At 38.0% G+C, this 22027-nt stretch overlaps 2 protein-coding genes across 2 annotated transcripts in view; both read left to right on the forward strand.

Moving 5' to 3' along the window:
* Positions 1–13053, forward strand: part of LOC134649105 (zinc finger protein Xfin) — a 69387-nt gene extending 56334 nt beyond the window's left edge. Inside the window, exons 5-9 of the mRNA XM_063503820.1 lie at positions 5352–5441; positions 6957–7011; positions 10652–10753; positions 11389–11545; positions 12856–13053. Coding sequence (XP_063359890.1) covers positions 5352–5441; positions 6957–7011; positions 10652–10753; positions 11389–11545; positions 12856–13047 — 596 coding nt within the window. The 3' untranslated portion in view covers positions 13048–13053. The remainder of the gene's footprint in view (positions 1–5351; positions 5442–6956; positions 7012–10651; positions 10754–11388; positions 11546–12855) is intronic.
* A 2225-nt stretch (positions 13054–15278) lies between these two features.
* The window catches only part of LOC134648622 (ankyrin repeat domain-containing protein 29), a 48887-nt gene continuing 42138 nt past the window's right edge, over positions 15279–22027 (forward strand). Inside the window, exon 1 of the mRNA XM_063503112.1 lies at positions 15279–15596. Within this exon, the coding sequence (XP_063359182.1) occupies positions 15585–15596 (12 nt within the window). The 5' untranslated portion in view covers positions 15279–15584. The remainder of the gene's footprint in view (positions 15597–22027) is intronic.

Raw genomic sequence — 22027 nt, forward strand, 5'->3', positions numbered from 1 at the left:
TATCTCAAAAGGCAAAAACGGAAACCCCACAGGACCACCCGTACGTCCGTCTGTCTGTCACAATCTACCTTCTCCGAAATTACTGGATTATTTATGTTCAAATTTAGCACACTACATATGTAAGTTTGTGACTCAAAGTCAAACATGTATTGTAAACAAATGAATTTTAAATATAGATGCCGTTTTTGGGGAGTAAATAAGAAAATTTCAAATTAAATATCTTCAAACTATATCGCATTGCATATCAAACAAAAGAGTTCATTGCAAGAATCTTAAATATATTCCTTTTTTTATAATTTTAGGATAAATAGCTTAGATATTTCACTCACGTTTAATATAAAAAATAGATTGCCAAAAACCGCGCAATGTACGGAACCCCGGAACGCAAGCCCGACCCGCATATGGCCGTTCTATTCTAATCGTCTTTGTTTTTCTATATGAGCCATTTATTGTAGAGCTCCGCCCTTTCTTAATTCTTTATAATATGGTTCAGTTTTGCATAGAATATTTTAACCAAAACAAACATATCTCATTCATTTTTATGATGACGTGCGAAGTGTTAGTCGAAATTTGAAACTAGTACTTGAGCTAAGAGAACCAATCTAATTTTTAGGCAATGTTTTATAATGCAAAAGCTTTATGACATTGAAATAAAGTTCAAATTATTTTATAAACAAGTATCTTAATAAATTGGTTTACTATAAATCACCAGGCCCTTCAAAACTTTATCTAGAATTTCAGTCACTTCGGCTTATTTAAGATATGAGACGAAAAATAGCTGCTCCAATTACCGTGAGAAACAAGAATTAAATTTAGCCGATTTAAAAATAGAATAATACTATGTTTACATATAATGATAACATGATAGATAGATTCTGGCATGTTACACTATGAGGGATTGTTTTAAACTTTTTCTATGCATACCTACCTAATGGGAAAATCATTCATAATTTGATGGTTGACCATTATTGTGTGCAGTTTAGGAAGTGTAATATTGGTATGGAAAGTTAATCTGAAAGAATCTTTGAGAGATAAGGGTTTTTTTATAGTCGTGCCGGACAGGTTTCACGTGTATAAGCATGTGTGTGTCTGTGTATTAGGTTATTTTTGGTGTGATGTAGGAGGCAAATGAACAGACGAATTACCTCATGATAAGCAATTACCATCGTCTATGGACACCTGCAACACCAGAGGGTTTGCCTTTCGCACTCTTTTCTTGTAAGGTTTAAAGATCGCATCAGTCCGGAAATATCGCAGGCGACAGTTCATTCCACAATTTAGCTGTTCGGGGTAGGAAAGTTCCTGAAGAAACGCACAGTTGACGACCGCCAACCATCTTTAAGTGGTGAGGATGAGGATGGAAATGTTGTTGCGTAGAGCGATGGGGAAAAAAGAAGAATTCCTCAGAGCCCTCTCCTTTATGCCCTCCTCCAATGATATACGATAAATTATCCGATCCGATCTGTAACTATTTTATAGTCAATAGTAAGCCAAAGTTAATACAGACCTGCTGTTTCTTTCTCCGCTACAATTTTCTCTTTGAGATGATCCGCTGATGTGTTAACACAATACGGAAATAAATTCCTTCCTCCGTCCATCAAAGTATTTCGAGAGCATACTTTATTGTCCACACGTGGCGGCCATTTTGTTTCGCGTTGGCTTGCATGGATTAGATTGAATTGTTGGGTATTTATTAGCAATAAGTGTCGGATGTGTAGACGTTAGATGTTTTGTCACTGCAAGCAGTTTACAATCTTTGATAATTATATTAATTATGACTGATACAACAATGTTAATGACATTTCACTTAGTAGGGGGCCTAAAGCCAGGACATTAGAAAGGGACAAAAGAAATGGTGCGCCACGCGAAACTTGAGACGGAATATTTGGCGATAGTGCGAGTTTTATGGCTCCTCTACACGATAAGTCCAGCGCTGGACCAGCGAGATGGCCATGCGATGGTTAAGAGCACGCACTATGGAATGGGCCACGTGTAGATGCGTACGCACCATCGCTGGCCCACTACCTTTGATGTGCAGACCTGGAAATGAAAAACCGACGCCATCCCATCGCCATCCCGCCGTGCCATAAGCCATCTCACACCACTATCACCTAATACCTACTCTTTATTTTAACTCTCTTAATTTAACTTATCTTTATTTTAGTATAGACATAAGATTCTGATTTTTTTCAACCTTAACCTTTTAAAAGCGCAGTCATTAAAGTGCTTGCACACCACACGTTAGATTAGAACTCCTAAGCCAGTTCACCACGCTATTCCAACTAACTCGGCCATCATCACCATAAAGGGCCGTCTCGGCCGCCGATGGCCGAACTTAGGCCGTATCTTAGCGTTATAGTGCATTAATGCAGCTGCAATGGTGCATTCAGGCTGCAAGTGTGATTGAGTTAGGTAATTGTTATAATGATTGTGTTTGTGTGTTTAGTTTAGTTGGAAAACAAACATTTATCTTTATTTTTATGTTTAATGGACTATTTTTAGGGGTCCGTACCTCAAAAGGAAAAAACGGAACCCTTATAGGATCACTCGTGCGTCTGTCTGTCTGTCCGACCTGTCCCCCCGTCCGAAACTACTGGGTCTAAATTTTTGAAAAAAAAATACCCAAAATAGTTCGTTACCTATAGATGACAGGAAAACCAATTAATAATGTACAGTCAAGCGTGAGTCTGACTTACTGTACGGAACCCTTGGAACGCGAGTCCGACTCACACTTAGCCGGTTTTTTTCCTTCTAACTCCCTTTTGTTTCCTTATAGGTTTCCTGCGGGCGTAGCATGGTTCCATTTCTATCGCCTGTCACTATGCCCGTCACATTTGCACTTATATACCTTGTACCGGTCGATGAGAGATGTGGGAGAATTAAAAATGCAGCGTTCATGCAGATAGGTAGTGCAAGACTCTTTATTCAAGTAAACAACTATGCTTGATGATTTTTAGGACCCGTAACGCCATCTATTAGAAATAATGAGTATTATTACATAAGATTGATACGTTCAAGGGTTCACATGCAAAATTAGGACTTTAAAATTATTGTGATTACATAGTAGATGGCGTAAACGACAAATAGTATTAATTAACTTGAACATACTCCCCCGGAAAGGACGGAGTCCTTTACACAAGGTAAAACACATAATTTAGTTACAGATCTTTGCAAAACACCAGAAATTGTACGTATTTCGTAAGTCCGAGTTAAGCCATCAGGGCCTGGATGTTTCCCTATAATACGGCCCATCGGCCAGCTTCCAGGCGGGAGTCGTTGGTCTTTGACCAGTACCAAATCGCCTATGTCCAGATCTTTGGTTACGCGGTTCCACTTAGGACGTTGCTGAAGACGGGTTAAAAACTCCTTCTGCCACTGTCTCCAGAAATCTTGCAACATCTTTTGCGTTAGCTGCCATCTAGATAGCTGGTGAATCTTAGAGTCTGTATAGTCATCATCAGGGATACTAACAATCTGTTCAGTGGTCAAAAAATGACCTGGGGTTAACGGCTGTAAGGAATCCGGATCATCATTGAGAGGGTATAAGGGCCGAGAATTAAGGCACCCTTCAATCTGGGTGAGGAGCGTCGTTAATTCTTCAAAGGTGAGGGTTGAATTTCCTATGACTCTTTTCATATGATATTTGATAGACTTAACGCCGGCCTCCCATATACCACCAAAGTTTGGAGCTGCAGGAGGAATATACTTCCATTTAATCCTCATATTGTCCAACAGGGCTGCAAACTCGTCTGGGATTCTTGCTTGACCTTGGCGCCACATGGCTATCAAGTCTTTCTTGGCTCCTATGAAATTTGTGCCATGGTCGCTCCACATCTCTGCGCATCGTCCTCGTCTAGCTACGAATCGTCTTAAAGCTGCTATAAATGCTTCTGTGCTTAAACTGCTCACGAGTTCAATGTGAAAAGCTCTGGTTACCATGCAGACAAATAGAGATATGTACGCCTTGGTGGATTTTGCCCCACGACCTTTGCTCATACGCACGTTTATAGGTCCCGCAAAATCTACTCCGCTGATCAAAAAAGGCTTTGCGGGCTTTACTCTTATAGCAGGCAGATCTCCCATGAGCTGACTGCCGGTTTCTCCTCTCTGCCTGATACAAACGATGCAATTGCGTACATATTTCTTTATTTTATTAGTCATGTTGATTAGCCAGTATTTGGATCGAAGATACATCACCATCAATTGCGGACCGCCATGTAGAGTGCTGCTGTGTGCTTCTGCTAAAAGAAGAGGTAACAGAGCATTGTCTTTCGTGATTATAATGGGGTGCTTCTGTTGGGCTTCTAAATCAGCATGGCGTAGTCGGCCGCCTACTCTCAACACACCCTTTGGATCTAAAAAGGGGGCGAGTGACAACAATCGACTTTTTCTTTTCAGCTGTCTCTTACTCTTTAAATCTTCAATTTCTTCTTGAAATTCGATTTCCTGGGATCGTCTTAAGCAAATGGTAAGTGCTTCATCTCTCTCTTCAGTCGTCAGGTAAGTTGGTAAGTGATCTTTATTTTCTCTCTTTCTTTTCAGGTGCAGCATCCATCTACGACAGTATGCGATTATTCTAACCAGTTTCCCGAGCGACGAGTATTTAGTTATCAAGGTAAGTATTAAATTCTCTTCATTTTCTTTAGTTGTAGTAACTAATGTTTTTATAACCTTTCTGCATTCTAAGTCTGTTTCAGGTACTTCGGTTCCCGGCAGTTCTATGGCTGGCTCCTTGAGAAACGCCGGTCCATTCCACCAGAGTGTATTTGTCAACAGCTTTCTAGGCATCACTCCTCGTGAAGCTGGGTCCGCTGGATTGTGTTTAGTATTGAGATAATACCACCCGTTTATCTCATTCATCTTCTTTATTTCAGTAACTCGGTTTTTAACAAAAGGAGTCCATCGACCTGGGTCGCCTTTTATCCATGACAGTACCACTTGTGAATCTGACCAGGCAAATACTTGATGTTTTTGAACTTTTAATATGCTTACAACATGTTTCAGAAGTCTGCACAGCAGAACAGCAGCGCACATCTCCAATCTGGGCATGGATATTTGCTTTAAAGGCGCTGTTTTCGTTTTAGCCGTGAGTAGAGATACTTGTACTTGCCCGTCTGTTTCGATGACTCGGACGTATATTACGGCTGCGTACTCACTCATCGAGGCGTCAGAGAATCCATGAACCTCAATCGAGCTTCTGTCTGCGTTGGTATGTATCCAACGATTTATCTTTACTTCTGTCAATGCAGGAATCTCTTTTCTAAACTTCAGCCACTCTTCCTTCACGTCATCTGCGAGTTCTTCGTCCCAACCAACACCTAATTGCCATAATTTCTGCATGAATGTTTTAGCGATTACTACCGCAGGCGCCAGCCAACCCATCGGATCAAATAATGAAGCTATATCGGCTAAAACATTCCTCTTCGTGACAGGTTGTTCAGGTGAGTCTTTCAAATTATTCGTTATTTGTAATTTGTCTTCTTTAGTGTTCCAAATGATACCCAAAGTCTTAATACTGTCTCTTCCATCTACTTCTCTTTGGGCCTTTGGTGATCGTTTTACAGGTTCAATCTCTTGCATGAATGCTTCACTATTTGAACTCCACTTTTGAAGCTCAAACCCACCCTTTTTGAGAATTGCTGTGATTTCTTTCTGATTTATTTTAGCTTGATCTTCTGTCTCATGCCCCGACAGGACGTCGTCCATGTAGAAATCCTCTAGTATTATACGCTGTGCTTCAGGATACTCTTGACCCTCATCTATCGCAACTTGACGTAAGGTTTTGATGGCCAAGTAGGGAGCGCAAGAGGTCCCGAAGGTGACGGTAAGTAGTTTGTAATCTTCTATCGGTTTTTGAGCATCAGTTCTCCAAACAATTCTTTGATAATTTGTATCTTCTTCATTAACTTCAATCTGCCGATACATTTTAATGATATCCGCGACATATGCGATTTTGTGTGTTCTCCATCTCAGCAGTATGTCGCGTAAATCTTCTTGCAGAGTAGGGCCTACGAGTAATGCATCGTTTAAGGTAACCCCGTTAGTTTCAGCACATGAAGCATGAAATACAACTCTAACTCGTGTAGTTTGTTTGTCGTCTCTTACAACAGCATGATGTGGTAGGTATACGCAATTCTCGGTTAGTTCTTTATCATCTACTTTCTTCATGTGTTGCAGATCTAGGTACTCTTGTAAGACGTCGTTGTAATCTTGTTTCAATTTTGGATTTTTATCTAATCTTCTTTCTAGCGACATCCATCTCTTCACTGCTATCTCTCGTGAGTCACGTGGTAGCACAGGTGGTTCTTCTCTAAATGGCAACCTGACCACGTAACGACCATCTTCTTTTCTTTTGTGTGTCTTCTCATAAATGTCTTCTGCCTTCTTTTCGTCTGAGGTTAGTGTATCGCTTTCTTCTTCTATGGTTTCTAACTCCCAGAACTTCTTCAGCATGTTGTTAAGATCAACATTGAGATGCATGCTGACGATGTTTTTTGTGGCAGTGTGCTCTGTCCTCACATTTCCGCAAATAATCCACCCCAGGTGACTGTCTTGTGCTATAGGTGTTCCTGAGGGGCCATTGATCACTCCAGGTTTAATAACTTCGCTCCAAACTTCGACTCCTAAAAGCAAGTCGATGTGACCTGGAGTGTGACATGTTGGATCTGCGAGGCACAACTTCTCGACATGTTTCCAGTTTTCCATCTTCACTTCATTCTCCGGCATAATGTCGGTGACGTGTCGTACAACATAAGTAGTTGCCTTCATCTTCATCTTAAGCTCGATTCTTGATGAGAACTCTATTTCCGTTACATACTTGAGTGTAGTCTTCATTTTCTCAACTCCCGTGACATGCCCACTGACTGAGATACGTCGTAAGCGAAGCCTTTGTGCTGCGGCCTCAGTTATAAAAGACTCTTGTGAACATGGGTCCAAGTGTTTTTCTCCGTTTTCAGCATATACTTGCACTAATGCAGTTGGCATCAGCCGCGCGCGACTCCCCGTAGTGAGGTGAGATATAATACTCTTTTTATTTTTATCTTCTTTTTCTTCCTTGGTATCTTCTTTTTTCTCTAAAAGCTGCGCTGACGCCTCCGGAACCGGCGCAGAGGTCTGAGACTGCGGGCTCCACGTGCTGTGCAACAGAGAGTGGTGTTTTCTCCCACATCGGCGGCAAGAAGATCGATGTTTGCAGAACTTGACTGAATGCCCCGGTACCAGGCAATTAAAACAAAGCCGCCAGCCTTGCACATATTCCACTCTCTTATCTACTTCAAGTTTCGTAAACTCCTTACAAGTGTATAATAGGTGGTCTTGGTTACAAAAAATGCATTTCTGTTCGCTCTTATTTACATGAAAACTTCTTTTATTTACAGGTGCACTCGACGGCGGAGCTTGTATCATTTCCAAAACACGAAATCTTTTTTCCAGGAACTTGTCTAACATGTTTAGTGTTGGTAATTCACTAATCTCTAGGGACCCGAGCTCGAGTTCCCATTCTTTGTGTGATTCGGAGTCTAACTTATTGACAATTAAATGAATTACCAGTGTATCCCATGTATCTACTTGTATGTCTTGATTTTTCAATTTATTCATACATTCACTTGTGGTGTCTAACAAATCTCGTAACCCTTTCGATGTTCCCGTAGCTAATTTTCGTTGATTCACTAATCGTGCCAAAATTGTGTTTACAATAATTCGTTTGTTGTTGTATCTTTTTAATAAAATATTCCATGCCATGTCGTAATTACTCTCGCTGATAGGTATATGCTTAAGTAATTGTTCCGCCTCACCTGATAAACAACTTTTCAAATAATGCATTTTTTGCACTTTATTGAGTGTGGTTTTATTGTGTATTAGCGATGTGTACATATCGTGAAACGAAGTCCATTCGTGATAACTGCCCGAGTACTGTGGAATATTAATTTTAGGCAGCCGGACTTCATCACTAACACTAGTGGCAGTTGGAGGGTTATGTGAACTCGACGTACTTTCGCCGCTCCGTGAACTTAACTTCAATAACAAGTCCATCATATCTGACCGTAACTCGATGTATTGTTCTTCGACTTCCATAAAATAATCTTTTGTGAAATATTCATACTTTCCTCGTTCATGTTTAGGTACCAATTTCAACATTTCCATGTGATTGCTGTGAAACTGATTCCAATATTCGGTCAATATTTCCATTCGTAACTGCACATAACCACTAGTCAGTCTTTGTTTCGGCGATTTCTTGTAATTTGAAATAGTTTTCGTCAACAACGCGTACACGTTTTCTTGTTCCTTAATATAGTCTTCCATAATGAAGATATACGCACACCAACGTTTGTATACACTTATCAAGTCTATTTATCACTTATTATACAGTTTTTTCACTTTAATTTTTTCTTAAATCCATTTAAATTCGTTAAAACGTAAACAACATTTGAGGTTAATTTCGATGTCACACTAATATAGTTCTTATATCCGTTCGGTAAGGACCACTTTTGTACCGGTCGATGAGAGATGTGGGAGAATTAAAAATGCAGCGTTCATGCAGATAGGTAGTGCAAGACTCTTTATTCAAGTAAACAACTATGCTTGATGATTTTTAGGACCCGTAACGCCATCTATTAGAAATAATGAGTATTATTACATAAGATTGATACGTTCAAGGGTTCACATGCAAAATTAGGACTTTAAAATTATTGTGATTACATAGTAGATGGCGTAAACGACAAATAGTATTAATTAACTTGAACATACCTACTTGTTAGAACGTGACAGGCATGGTGACAAGCGATGAAAATGCGACCGTGCTACCGCCGCTGGTTTTAGGTTTTAACTAGATATACTGACTGATGTCCAATCAGTGCCCTGTTTATCAAAAGCTTGTAACTTGTAATACAAGCAGATGTCACTTTTTCATATCTTTTGTTAGAAAGGGACTTCCACTTGTATTACAAGTTACAATCTTTTGATAAACAGGGCACAAACTTTTCTGGCAGATTAGTCTGATGAAGTGCGAGATATACAGTACAGGATGTCCAGCGGCATATTAAAATTAATTAAATTTGAAGTCAATAATCTGCCGCTGGACACCCTGTATATCTGCGATAGTGTCGAGGCATACAGGGTGGCAACGTGTTATCCGTCTCACCCTGGGTTACTGTCGTCGCTTTACTAACATTAGCCTATTAGTTACAGTGAAAACAGTATCAGGATGTTTTGCTATTTGGATATAATATAGAGTACTTATATCGCTGACTACGCCGAACATTCGGCCGAATACCGAATATCTGTTGCACCGTGGTTGTATATACCAATTTCAAAAAGAAAAATTGCACAATAAAAATATCCAAAAACTAGGTACCTATATTTAATATTTAGAAAGTGTTCTTGGCAAGTTGTTAAATAGGAAGACCCTTTTTGAGCATTTGTTGATTAAAAAACATTTTATTTTTATCATGGGTTTGATTTGTTTGTCTCTAAATAGGTACTTTATTTAATTATGTTCAACAAAAAACATACCTTAGCAAACGTTGTGCTTTGTTGGCGAACAGTTTTCGTAATAATTGTGACTCAAAATGTTCGCATGTCATCGCTTCGGCCGAGAGAGGGGCCGAAGATTCGGTATTCGGCCAAAACCACTATTCGGAGCATCTCTATAGTTCGTCTTTTTTAGCATTAGAAATAAGGTAAACAATCTTGATGTGTCTTTTAATTGAAAAACACATTTTAAAAATAAGTTACGGCCAATATGTAACAATTATGAATCTAATACGATCATTTATATTCTTCTGCTTTCATAAGTAATAGTTTTTGATTTTTTTAAAGTGTCTTTCAATTAAGAGACATGTCAAGATCGCTTACCTTCTTGCAAGTTCTTTCTAATGCTAAAAAAAACGAACTATAGTTCAGAGCTTCTGAGCCTAAACCTCGGCAGGCGATCGCTATAACATACAGGGTGTAGCGGAATCCAGCTGCATTTCTTGGCCACCGTCCACAGTCCTAACTGATGTTATTGCCGGCCATGTTTATTGGCTGCTTTGTTTCCGCTTTTTGTGCAAGGGTAACCAACTATCTAATATTGTCCTCCTTTTTTTAGAGGGCTACAAAAATGTTCTAGGACCTTTTAAATTATTAACAGAAATAAAATAAATATATAGATGTCATATACTCAAGATATAGGGTCATTGCGCTAGTTTTCGTCCACTTCACATACATATTAGCAAATAATATTTTTGATATTTAACTTGCTACTTGCGAAACGTAATTTTGATGTAGATAGATTGTTTCGATATTAAGGATTACAATATGTAAGTCCCAATTTGTGCAGCAATGTAGGTTTATACATAGATATTAAAATTTCGTCAAGTGGACGAAAACTAGAGCTGGACGAAAACTAACGCACCTACCCTATGTATTTAACTCTGTATAAGATAGGTAAGTAAAGTCAAAGAAAAAACCGTGCCTCGGAAAATTAAGAAAAATGAAATAAATGCTTGATTATTTTGCGCCATACCTTTGGCCTTTACACGTGTAGATGGCGACACCGTTTGATATTTAACAATTTTAACACATACCAGTTAAATATAAAAGATAAAAATAGAAAAATATTTAATCATAAGTAAGTATCAAAAATGTTTACAATTTGTTTTTGTTTTTTCAGACACGAACTTTCTTCACACTCCTGTCAGGTGGCTACTGACGAACTCCTGTGCCCCTACGAGCAATGCGGTTACGTCGCTTCAACATCTAAACAATATACCAAGTATGCTTTAAAACATACTTATCATTTAACTAAGTTAATTATCAAAATATTCACATTTTATTACGAGATAGTAAAACATAAAATTTTTGATTTGAACGCCACCTTGCGTATTTTTGACGATGCTCTTAGATGTTGTAACAACTTCACTTCACACGCGTTTCATTTTCTTGCTACAGATACGCAGAGATGGCTCTGTCATCAATTGATTCTAACTTTCTACTATTGTCGTTAGATGGCGCTTTTATAAAAAAATCAAATCTAGTTTTAAGCCATTTTAAGTATTATATGAAAATAGCCAAACTACTAAATATCTCGCATAATTTCTTCATAATGAGTATAAATACATTCCGAAGTAAAGAATCCTGTAGATCTTCCAGCAAAATAACTTTTCAATACATATGGCGCTAATTTACCGCCCTAGTGGGGTAACTAGCACTATACGTGCCTATTTCAAAAATTTAAAGGGCCATAATGTACTGTAAAACGTTGTACAATACAAGTGCGAAAAGGTTATTCGCAACGAGTGGCGATAAATTAAAACACGACCAAAAGGGAGTGTTTTGAATTGAATTGACACGAGTCCTACTCGAATTTCCAACTTTTCGCACTTGTATCGTAATGTACAATTATTTCAGACATTACGCCACTCACGGCGTTCGACTGAAGCACCTGAGCTGCCCCAAATGCCCGTTCAGAACCAACCAGAACAGCCATCTGAAGAGACACCTCATCTGCCACGAAGCCCGCAAGCCATACAAATGTCCACATTGCGAATTTACCTGCGCTAGCTTGGTATGTTTATGTTATGTACATAAGAATTATATAATGTACCTATTCTACTTTTACTTGCTTATATTTCTTATATTGCTTATATTTATATTTCTTTATTTATTTGAACTCTTAGGCTAGGTTATTTTATAATATGGATATAAAAATAAAATACAAAAACACTTACAAAAACAATACAAAATACGTATAAACATATTATAAAAAACCTAACCTAGGGTGCCGCCAGCAGCGGGGCAAGGCCCAAGCTGCCGGTGGTCAGGGCTGCAGAGAGAGGAACCGGCGGACTATCCGCGCCGTGTCCAAGATCACCGCCTTCTGCATCTGACCCTTGATCCAACCACCTAGCGAGAGTCTCTCAAGATGTTGGTCGAGACTCTTCGCTATTAGACCGTTCGCTGAAACAACTATCGGGACAATGATCGTCGAATCAACATCCCACATGGCGGTTATCTCGTGAGCCAAGTCTAGGTACTTACTGGACTTGTCCTTCTCGGCTTTCACGAGATTCTCATCATGGGGGATGGTGATGTCAACGAGCACGGCCCGGCGCTGCGATCGATCTATTATCACAATGTCAGGCTTATTGGCTACAATAGTCCTGTCAGTGATGATAGATCGATCCCAATAGAGCGTGGCACGACCATTCTCGAGAACTTGCGCAGGTGAATACTTGTAGTACGGTACTTCGCGGTCCACAAGGCCGTATATTTCTTTATTATTATATTGTGTGAACGGACGCCTGCTCGCCCTTATGCCACCTAGCGGTCATATCTGTCGTAATAGACGCGTTTTGTTAGGTAGTGAATCTTCTGTACCTACTAATATTTACCTATTCTGTGGTAGAGGGTAAGATAGTATAATATGAAATGCTATATATTTTTCGTCATCTCGTCTTGTGTTGAGGTGCAAAATATTGACCTTGTTTGACTTTAGGATTGCGTTGCGGTCTCTTTTTACAGATTCGCGTTAAATTACCTGTATATTTGCTATATTATTATTTTTTATTCGGGATGCTTACTGCCTAATATACATGTTGATAGACTTAGGGCCACTTGCCCCATCTCACTAACCTGATGGTTAACTCAGTGTCAAATTGTACGGATAACTATGGTAATTGCTGGTTTAACCGGTTAACCCCGGGTTAGTGGAATGGTGCAAGTGGCGCATATCTGCTAGATACAAATACAAGCTTCCATTATGAACCTGAAGCCTGCCGGGAATGTGAAAGAAATATAAGCTAGTTATGTAATTTAATTTTTTTCTTTTTGTAAACGAAATTTTTTTTTTTTTAATTTATTATATTCTTGTTACAGGAGAACCTCCGAAAACATGCCCTCCGGCGCGCTCACCGCGGCTTACCATTATACATGTGCGCCGCCGCCGACTGTACATTCGGCGCTGACACCGCTACAGAGCTGCGCGCGCACCTCGTTCTCGCACATGGGGATCTATATGACGTCCGCTCCGCTGTTGAAGCCGTTAAAAGGCATCTTATGGTAGAATAACGGTGCCTGGGACTCCTGGGAGTACATACGACTTTTTTCCAACTATATGTTGTAGTGTTGAGTCGCTCACTCATGAGGCACCTCATTTGTACCACTCATTTTGTTAATTTGTCGCAGTACTTCGTACCGCAAAAATGTCTTACTTCACTCCTCTATTCATTTTACTCATTTACTCGCGCGCATCACAAACACCTCTTGCCACACAAATCATTCACACACTTCAAATTTCAAAAAACTCTTATCCGTTCAAATTCACTCGCGAATCTCGCGACCCTCAAAACTCATACACTCCTCACAACTCGCAACAGAGTCCCTGGATCGCGCGAGGCGCTAGGTGCTCGCCTGCTCGCCGACACTCAAAACTCAAATGTCTCAAATGGAGAAACGAGTAATGATCCACACTGTCAACTGCCGAACTACAAACCTTATTGCAACGACAAAAGATCCACTAACCACCTCTCTGTGACATGAACCCCTCAAAAATCCTTTCAAAATGAAAAAAATGAATTAGAAATACCCAAATAGGGAGTGAGACCGACACGCGACGTACTTCAATATCGCTTCGCGTCACCACCGAAAATACGTTAACAATTACACACGAAAGACAACAAGCGTAAGCGCTGCAAGCTTTCATACATCTTAAAAAAAATTGTCGCTGTTGGAATTAATGGAATAGTTGACGCTGAAAATATGCTAGTACCTCACCTCATCTGAAGTAAGACATTGTAACACCTCATTTTAGAAAATGAGGTACTCATACAAACTCATTTTAAATTGATGTCCTACCCATCACTAATATGTTGAGTCAATCAGGCACGTTATCCTACAAGTCTTGGAAACACACTCGACGCTCTCTGGCTAGGGAATGCTCCCGGTATTGAGTTTGTATGGCGGCCGACACCGCTACGGACATACGGAGCTGCGTACGGCGCGCACCTCTTCACCGCACAATGGGGTTCTATTACTTATATGATAATTATATATCAAGTGCGCTCCGCTGTAACATCTTAAAAAAATACGGCTTGCCAATTTGAGCCTATGAAATTATATTTTGATGTGCCTTAGAACTCGATTATTCTATCTATTATATCCTCGTATAAACTATATAGGTACCTAAGGTACCTAATGGATTAATAAACAAACACATCAAGTATCACTGCGCATTTATTATTTTACCATACCATTTATGACGCTCAATAAGCTAGAGTATACATCGGGCTCTTAAAGTTTAATAATTGGGAAGGTACTTTCCTCTACTTAAAATAAATTATTTCACACCACGAAATAAAGCACCAGATAATTATTAGAAAAACATAGATAGCAGTTATTTTTAAACGCAATTTCTATTTAATAAATCGAATATAGAAGTATAAAAAGTAGGTGAGTTGACCGTGACGTCACTATACACGTTTTCATATAAATTCCATATAAGCAAATCGTTTTGACAGTTCTAAAGCTGATTTGACTAGTAGGGAAGTAGCAAATTAGGTACCCCAGCTTACCCAGCTAAGATACGGTCTGAACTGGGGACCGATTTTTGAAATTCGACCGCTCGATTTCGTGTATTTCGTTCAGTAATATCTCCACTACTAGGCCTGTAAATTCTACTAATACAATTGAAAACGAGTGGTCAGATACCAATAGATTTCCAATTTCTATCGCTCTCGTATTTCAAAAATCAGCATTTCGCCGTTTTCCACCGATTTTCGAGTGACGAAATCGAGCGATCGAAATTCAAAAATAAGCCCCCTGGGGTCTGAACAATACAGTGTGGCGCCACTATCTACGCATACACTATGGTTGAAAGCAAATTACAGTTTCACTTTTAGAAATATTCGATTTAATTAAAACAAATGAATGATGAATACAACCAAATACAACTGATTTAGAAGACATCTAGCGAAAATATGTCGAACTAAATGAGCATAGAGCAAGGGGGGCATGAATGTTACGGAACAGAAAAGTTTTTCACTAGATGGCAGTGCAATGCAGCGACGTACAATAAAATGGTGTTTTGTATTGATTTTAATTACATAATATCGCAATTTTCGTATTAATTTTAATAGCCTATTATCAAAATATATCCTGTGATTTCTTTATATTATAATTATTGGGATTTTTTCGAATTCTAGCAACACTCAACTTCACACATTCGACACCAAACTATCAAATCATTAATACAAGTGGTACAATTTGGAACTAAAGTTAACGCCCACTTAGGACACCTTGCCACATAGACGCTAGCGCCACGCACAATTGCAACAAAGCAGTTCTTTAGAACGATAGCCGTGAATGAGAGAAAAATAATCACTCGTGAGATGTCATCGAGCAGTGACGTACGTCGCTTTTAAAACCATAATACAATTTAAAGTCGTAAACATTAGTGACTAAAAAATAACCTAAATTATTTGTGTTGTTGTAATACAGTGATATAAGAGTACATTACATAATTATATTGATCGTTTTGTGCGAAATTGTGTGCGTGCTGGGGAATTGTTTTAAATAATGACTGTTTGCTGAAAAATCGATTGAGAAAAATGTCTTTAAAGGTATGTATTGAGCGTAATTTGTTTTGCTGATTTTAGGTGACCTTGCGTATCGTTTTAGTAATATTTCTTGCTTGTTTCACGTGTTGAATTAAACATAATATGCACAATAATTAATAAAACAACCACGTGTTGTTTTATTTCATTTAACAAAAATTATTACACATTTTCGGCATTAAAATTTTGGTGTTGTTTTTTTATCAGTGATAAAATTTACCCTATAATAATATATTTTGATAAGTATAAATTATTTTTATTGTGTGATTTTATGTCATTGAAATAATCTCAGACCCACATACCTATCTATAAGTAACAGCACCTTGCGTGTATATTACCGTTCAGCCTAGATCTGATCTGTAGAACCGTCTGGCGTACATAGTAGGTACATGCTCTTGTTCGGGAAAAAACATTTTTGCACCAGAAATATAAACTATAATATGCACTGAGCAATATAAACAAATACAATACATTTAAGTAAGTGTAGGTACTTTAAGATTTTTTTTTCGCGTTTATAGTTAGCAACTCCCCCCGTCGTGAAAATGAATGTTAGGAAAAATATTCGGAAATAAGGAATTTTGTATCGGGTAACTGGTAACCCTAATTGGAGGTGACTCCGGTGTAAACAAAATGTGCTCGGTAGTCAACCCGCCAAGTTCCTTTGGTTGAATGGTTTAAGCAGGAATGTGTATTTTTCTACAAACAAAACACTTAGGTAATTAAATGAAACAAAGTCCTAAAATAATCTAGAATTTAATAATCCTCTTCATATGTTTTCTATGTGTAATTAAATGAAACAAAGTCCTAAAATAATCTAGAATTTAATAATCCTCTTCATATGTTTTCTATGTGTAATGAAGCATTAACGTAATAATTTTATTTCCGTTTGAATATTAGATAATAAATCAGTCGAACGTAAAGCAAAGCTAACCAGTATGCAGGGGATAGGGGATGTTAAAACTTGTTTGAGTGTTTGACCCGATATACTTTGCAAATGAATCACCACTGCAATTTTTTTATACACAACAATCTTAGAAATATACTAATTTGAATGCATGTGGTTTGTGGTTATACCTATTTTATGTATATAAGTGGGTGTATGTATACAGTGTGGAAAGATAAGTCGGGCCCTGGAGGGAAACTACCTTAAATGCTTAAGCTGGCTCATTTTACTTAAAGGAGACATTCCTTTATTTTTAAAAAGAAACAAAACTGCATTCAAAGATTTTCTAAAACTCGCTTGCCTCGCCCGGGACTCAACCAACTAAAAATTCCAAAAAATAAAAACTCGATTTTTATTCTACTAGTCGATACAGTTAATGTTAATGTTAACATTTCTCCAAGAAACATTAGGTCTTAAACTCGTCTGTCGTACAAAAAATCCATAAAATGTAATATTTAGTACTCAAGATTTTTTTAGACAAGCCAAATTGAAGAAAAAAAGAAAAATACTTTGAATGCAGTTTTGTTTCTTTTTAAAAATAAAGGAATGTCTCCATTAAGTAAAATGAGCCAGCTTGAGGATTTAAGGTAGTTTCCCTCCAGGGTCCGACTTATCTTTCCACACTATATAACTATGTAGATAGGTCATAGCTACAGAATAGTTGCAACTAAAAGTTAGTTAGTTCCGTATATATACGGACATTGCGAGCTACTTTTTCCATATACATAACAGCTGTATATTTAAGGCCAAAAGGGATTTGTGCAAGCTACCTTGGTATTACTTTTTATTTATTTTTGTAGTACCTAGGAGTCTCCACAGAAATACCGTCAAAGTATGAATTCTTTCGGGGCAGCTGCTGCGGCCTGCGAATTCTCAGCTTGAAAGGAGTTTTTTTTTAATTAAACGTTTGCAGTTTGAAAAGGGTGACAAGCCCAAGGGCAGAATATTTGCTTGAAATTGGCAAAATGCCATGAGGGCAATGAACTTCTAGCCCTTCGTGACCTTTATTAAATTAGCTCGTTGTCTGCTTTACAGCTTTTATTCGTAGCAATTTCAATTGTTTAATTCAACCTCTGCTGAAGGGTGTAATTTTTAAATGACTTTCAGGAAAATACGAAGGTTAAGACGATAGTGGACAACCGCTTCGCCATAAAAACGTAGTTCCCATTTTCCTCGCTGGATATTGCCTATGGAAAATGATTCCTCCTTCCTTCCTAGTCATGTCTTCCATTTTAACTGTAGTTAGTTATTTTAATTTTGTAGTTAGGAGTTAGATAAAATCCTAAACTACGTTTGCACAGTGTTAAACTTCGTGTTTACTGTCCCCGATCCACCAATGCGAGTAATCCCCAGCCAGTAATCTCTCTACGGCAAATCCCACCTCATTTGTAACCATAACCAAAACGACAGTAATAAATCTGAATATAGAACAGACCATGCATGTCGCATGTCACATGTCCAGCCAACATGTGCCATGTGTCGGCATTTCGCAGTGAATGGCGGATTTATTTATACACGACCTAGTCTGGATTGGATTTAGACATTGGCGGATATTTTTGTTTTAACGTTGTATTGACGAATTTAGCGTAGTTTCAAGGACTATTGTTTGTGGTCCTGATCGTAAAAGTACTTCAGTATTGTGGCTGGCTTAAAATTTTATTTAAAATAATGATTTAGATTCTTGACCATGTTATTTGTTTTTTGTAGGTACTTATTTATAAGTTTGGATGTTAAATGGATGGAAATATGAAAAAACATAATTAGGAAAACTTATCTGAAACTAGACAGACTCGCAGCTAATACCTATGCCTTATTGCTGATTGTTTTTTTGTCAAACAACTGACAAGAGCAACCGTCATAAATAAAATACTGCAACAAGGGCGTATAACCAAATGCAAATATGTAGATTTAAATCCTCATAGAATAACCATTAATGGAGTGTATACCTATTAATAACTTATAATTAATAAAAGCTGACAGGTTGCCGCAAATGGTTCAGTTCAGTGGTTCGGAAGAGCGTCAGGTCACCCCATCCAAGCCTTCTATCGCAAGTACTTCGACTACTTCGCGCTACACCCGATTGTAGCCTAAATTGCTAGAAGCTGAAGTACTGTAATCGCATAATCCGTTTATCGGGACTTGTTACATCGTTGATTTTAAACGTTTTTAGCTGTTATTTCCGCCGAATATTAAGCTTTGACGTCAAACGAACTATAAATAAGAAATAAAAAAGAATGGAGCAATGTTACACAAACCAACATAAATAATCCCACAGTAAATATAGCAACGATTTTGCTGTAGGTGCCTACCAGATAACAATAATATATAACTGATAGTAAGATAAATACTTAAATACCCATAACTTGAAATAAAGCTAATCCGTACCCGTAGTGATCACTCAATATAAATGCCCTATCCGGTGTTGAAACTGAGTTCCACCAGCTTTGTTTGTATATCCCATAGCTTTTAGGTCTCAAGGTCGTACATATACAGGTTCTGTGTCGAATGCTTGGTATGCAATGGGACTATCCTGAGCTATATACGGAGCCACCCTCAACCGGTTTCGATATGGCGTTAATAAAGAATTGGCGACATCGTGGCTTCATCGTGGGCTAAGTTATATACATATATCGTAAGCTGTATACATATATGCTTTTATGTTAGTTCTGTAAAGGTCATCTTTGTTCTCAAACTGGCTCAGGTATAACTTTTCTGTTGAATAAGAGATTAAATTAAACGGAAGGGCCGACGGGAAATACGAGCTGGAGTTTTGCTAATAACTAACAAACTTGGTTGTTGTTTTTGGGTAAATATGTCTACGTTGTTATCGTTTCCTTAAAAAAAGAACAACCCAAACATTTGAACATATGTGTGTTATTGGCATAATAAAAATTATAAAATCAAGGTACAAGGTAAAATTGTGTTAAAACTAGTTATGGGCGGCTGATTTAATGCCATACAATTATATTATTTTACCCGACCAACCACAGAAACATTAACTTAATAATACAAAGCTATAGAAAACGTAGAAAGAATAATAATATGAATTTAGTCTGTATATTTCGTTTATTTTAAGCTATCGAATAGGTAATCTAATCCATATAAGCTTTATTGAATAATAGATCACACAGTAATTGAGATATCGCATGACAATTACACTGAACTACTTTTATGAAAAGATAATCATTGGAAGTTGGTTTAGAAATTGATTCTATTTCCACTGTCTATTAAAAACAGGAAACGCGCGTTCTTGCAGTTACAAGGAAAATCCATCAGTTCGCCGTTGTACTTCCGTAAAGGTATTAAAAAAAAGCGGCCAAGTGCGAGTCGGACTCGCCCATGAAGGGTTCCGTATTTAGGGGATTTATGACGTATTAAAAAATACTACTTACTAGATCTCGTTCAAACCAATTTTCGGTGGAAGTTTGCATGGTAATGTACATCATATATTTTTTTTAGTTTTATCATTCTCTTATTTTAGAAGTTGCAGGGGGGGGGACACAATTTACCACTTTGGAAGTGTCTCTCGCGCAAACTATCCATAGATACCCCACACGTATGGGTTTGATGAAAAAAAAATTTTTGAGTTTCAGTTCTAAGTATGGGGAACCCCCAAAATTTATTGTTTTTTTTCTATTTTTGTGTGAAAATCTTAATGCGGTTCACAGAATACATCTACTTACCAAGTTTCAACAGTATAGTTCTTATAGTTTCGGAAAAAAGTGGCTGTGACGGACACGGACAGACAGACAGACATGACGAATCCATAAGGGTTCCGTTTTTTGCCATTTGGCTACGGAACCCTAAAAACTAAAGCCGACACGGCAACAATAATAGCTTAAAAGTTACTTTCGGATGATGACTGCAGCAGCGTTGCTGTTGCTGCGTTACTACGTTAATGCTGGCGATGTCAATGTCAATGTCAATCGCATTGATAAAAATGGGGGATGAAGTGAACGTTCTAATTGCAATAGCAATGCGGCAACGACAGCAATACATTTTAACAAGGATATTGAAGGTGACATCAGTAACGCTGTTGCAATCGCCAACCATAAAGGTGACATTCGGATGGCAACTGCAGCAGCATTGACAAGAACGCTGTCACGGTCAATTTTCTTAATGAGTGACATTTGTTGCCGCATTTCTGCCACGTTTAGAACGTTCAAACCGTGTGGTTTTATCAAGGAGATTCACAATGACTTCGCCAGCGCCAACACTGTACCAGCATCGTTGCAACGGTAATGTTGCTGCAGTAGTCATCCGAATGTAGCCTTTAGAAAAGTCTAGACTTTAAAGTGAAGAATTAGTTAGAAACGCGTAAAACCTCGGTGTCCGGAGAATGTCTGTCGACCTCTAATGACGTTAAAGGGTGTTGCGAGTTGCAACTGTCTCGATCGGTAGGGTTGTCACTTGAGAGATTTGAAATTTAATATTGTTTAATTATATAGTACTAGTAACGTTATTATATCCTAAATCGATACTTAACTGATCCTAAAATTTTAGCGGCTGGAATATCGTAATCTTGTTTCTGATACTATGTATTGGCACTATTGGCAATACATAGTATCAGAGTATTGCTATCCAAAGTTGATATACTTAAGCTAGTTAGTTGTAGTCACACTTCTCTTTATTTACTTAAAACAGTTAAAAACTCCATCATGTCATGGCTTTAATAAGCAGTTCCATTTTACTAAACGCTCCTTTCTGAAAACAAATTTACTATAAATAAAATACCTAAATTCCCAAATCACAACAGGTAAAGATTAATATATTTGAAGGGTTCCTTGGCTTTTCCAAGAAGACAGGACTACGCTAAATCACACCATCAGACTCTGACTATTAGACAATTTCCGAAAGTCCAGCCGCCTTACAAATATCCTCCTTTGGAAGTCTGTTAAAAAGCAATAAAGTTATGGTAACAATTTTGAATGATTCACGGTTAGTTTCACTAGACTTATATCGACCAGGATATGAATCCACCCGCTATCTTCAGTTACCCGTGAACAAGATGCATGTAACTGTGTCGAAATATCGGGAGCTCAAAAACAACACAAAAGACAATCACGGTTCATATCCCGGTCGATATAAGTCTTAAGTTTACATGGTATTGACAACCCTATGACTAGCCATGGCAACTGTTTCATAACGTCTGGTCTAGACTCTAGACTCCATATCTAGGGAGAGATCTGATTCGCGGAACCGGCAGATGGCAGTGTGTCAGAGATTTACTGCCAAATTAAGGCGACGCGCAAAACTGGTTTTACTACTGGTTTTATCGTCGCTGTATTAAGTCAGTAAATCAATAAACGTCAATATGGTACTTACTTATTTTTATAAAGTCTTATATTAGTATTATTAAGGAGACAAATTAAGTTTTCTGGTAATATTCAAAATATGGTACTTATACTTATAGGAAGTCTAAACTAGTAGGTAAATTTCTTTAGTGGGTAGTGTAAATAGCCAAACAATGTGGAGTCAAAATTGTAAACTTAAT

The sequence above is a fragment of the Cydia amplana genome, chromosome 6 (genome assembly GCF_948474715.1).
Source record: "Cydia amplana chromosome 6, ilCydAmpl1.1, whole genome shotgun sequence".
NCBI lineage: Eukaryota > Metazoa > Arthropoda > Insecta > Lepidoptera > Tortricidae > Cydia > Cydia amplana.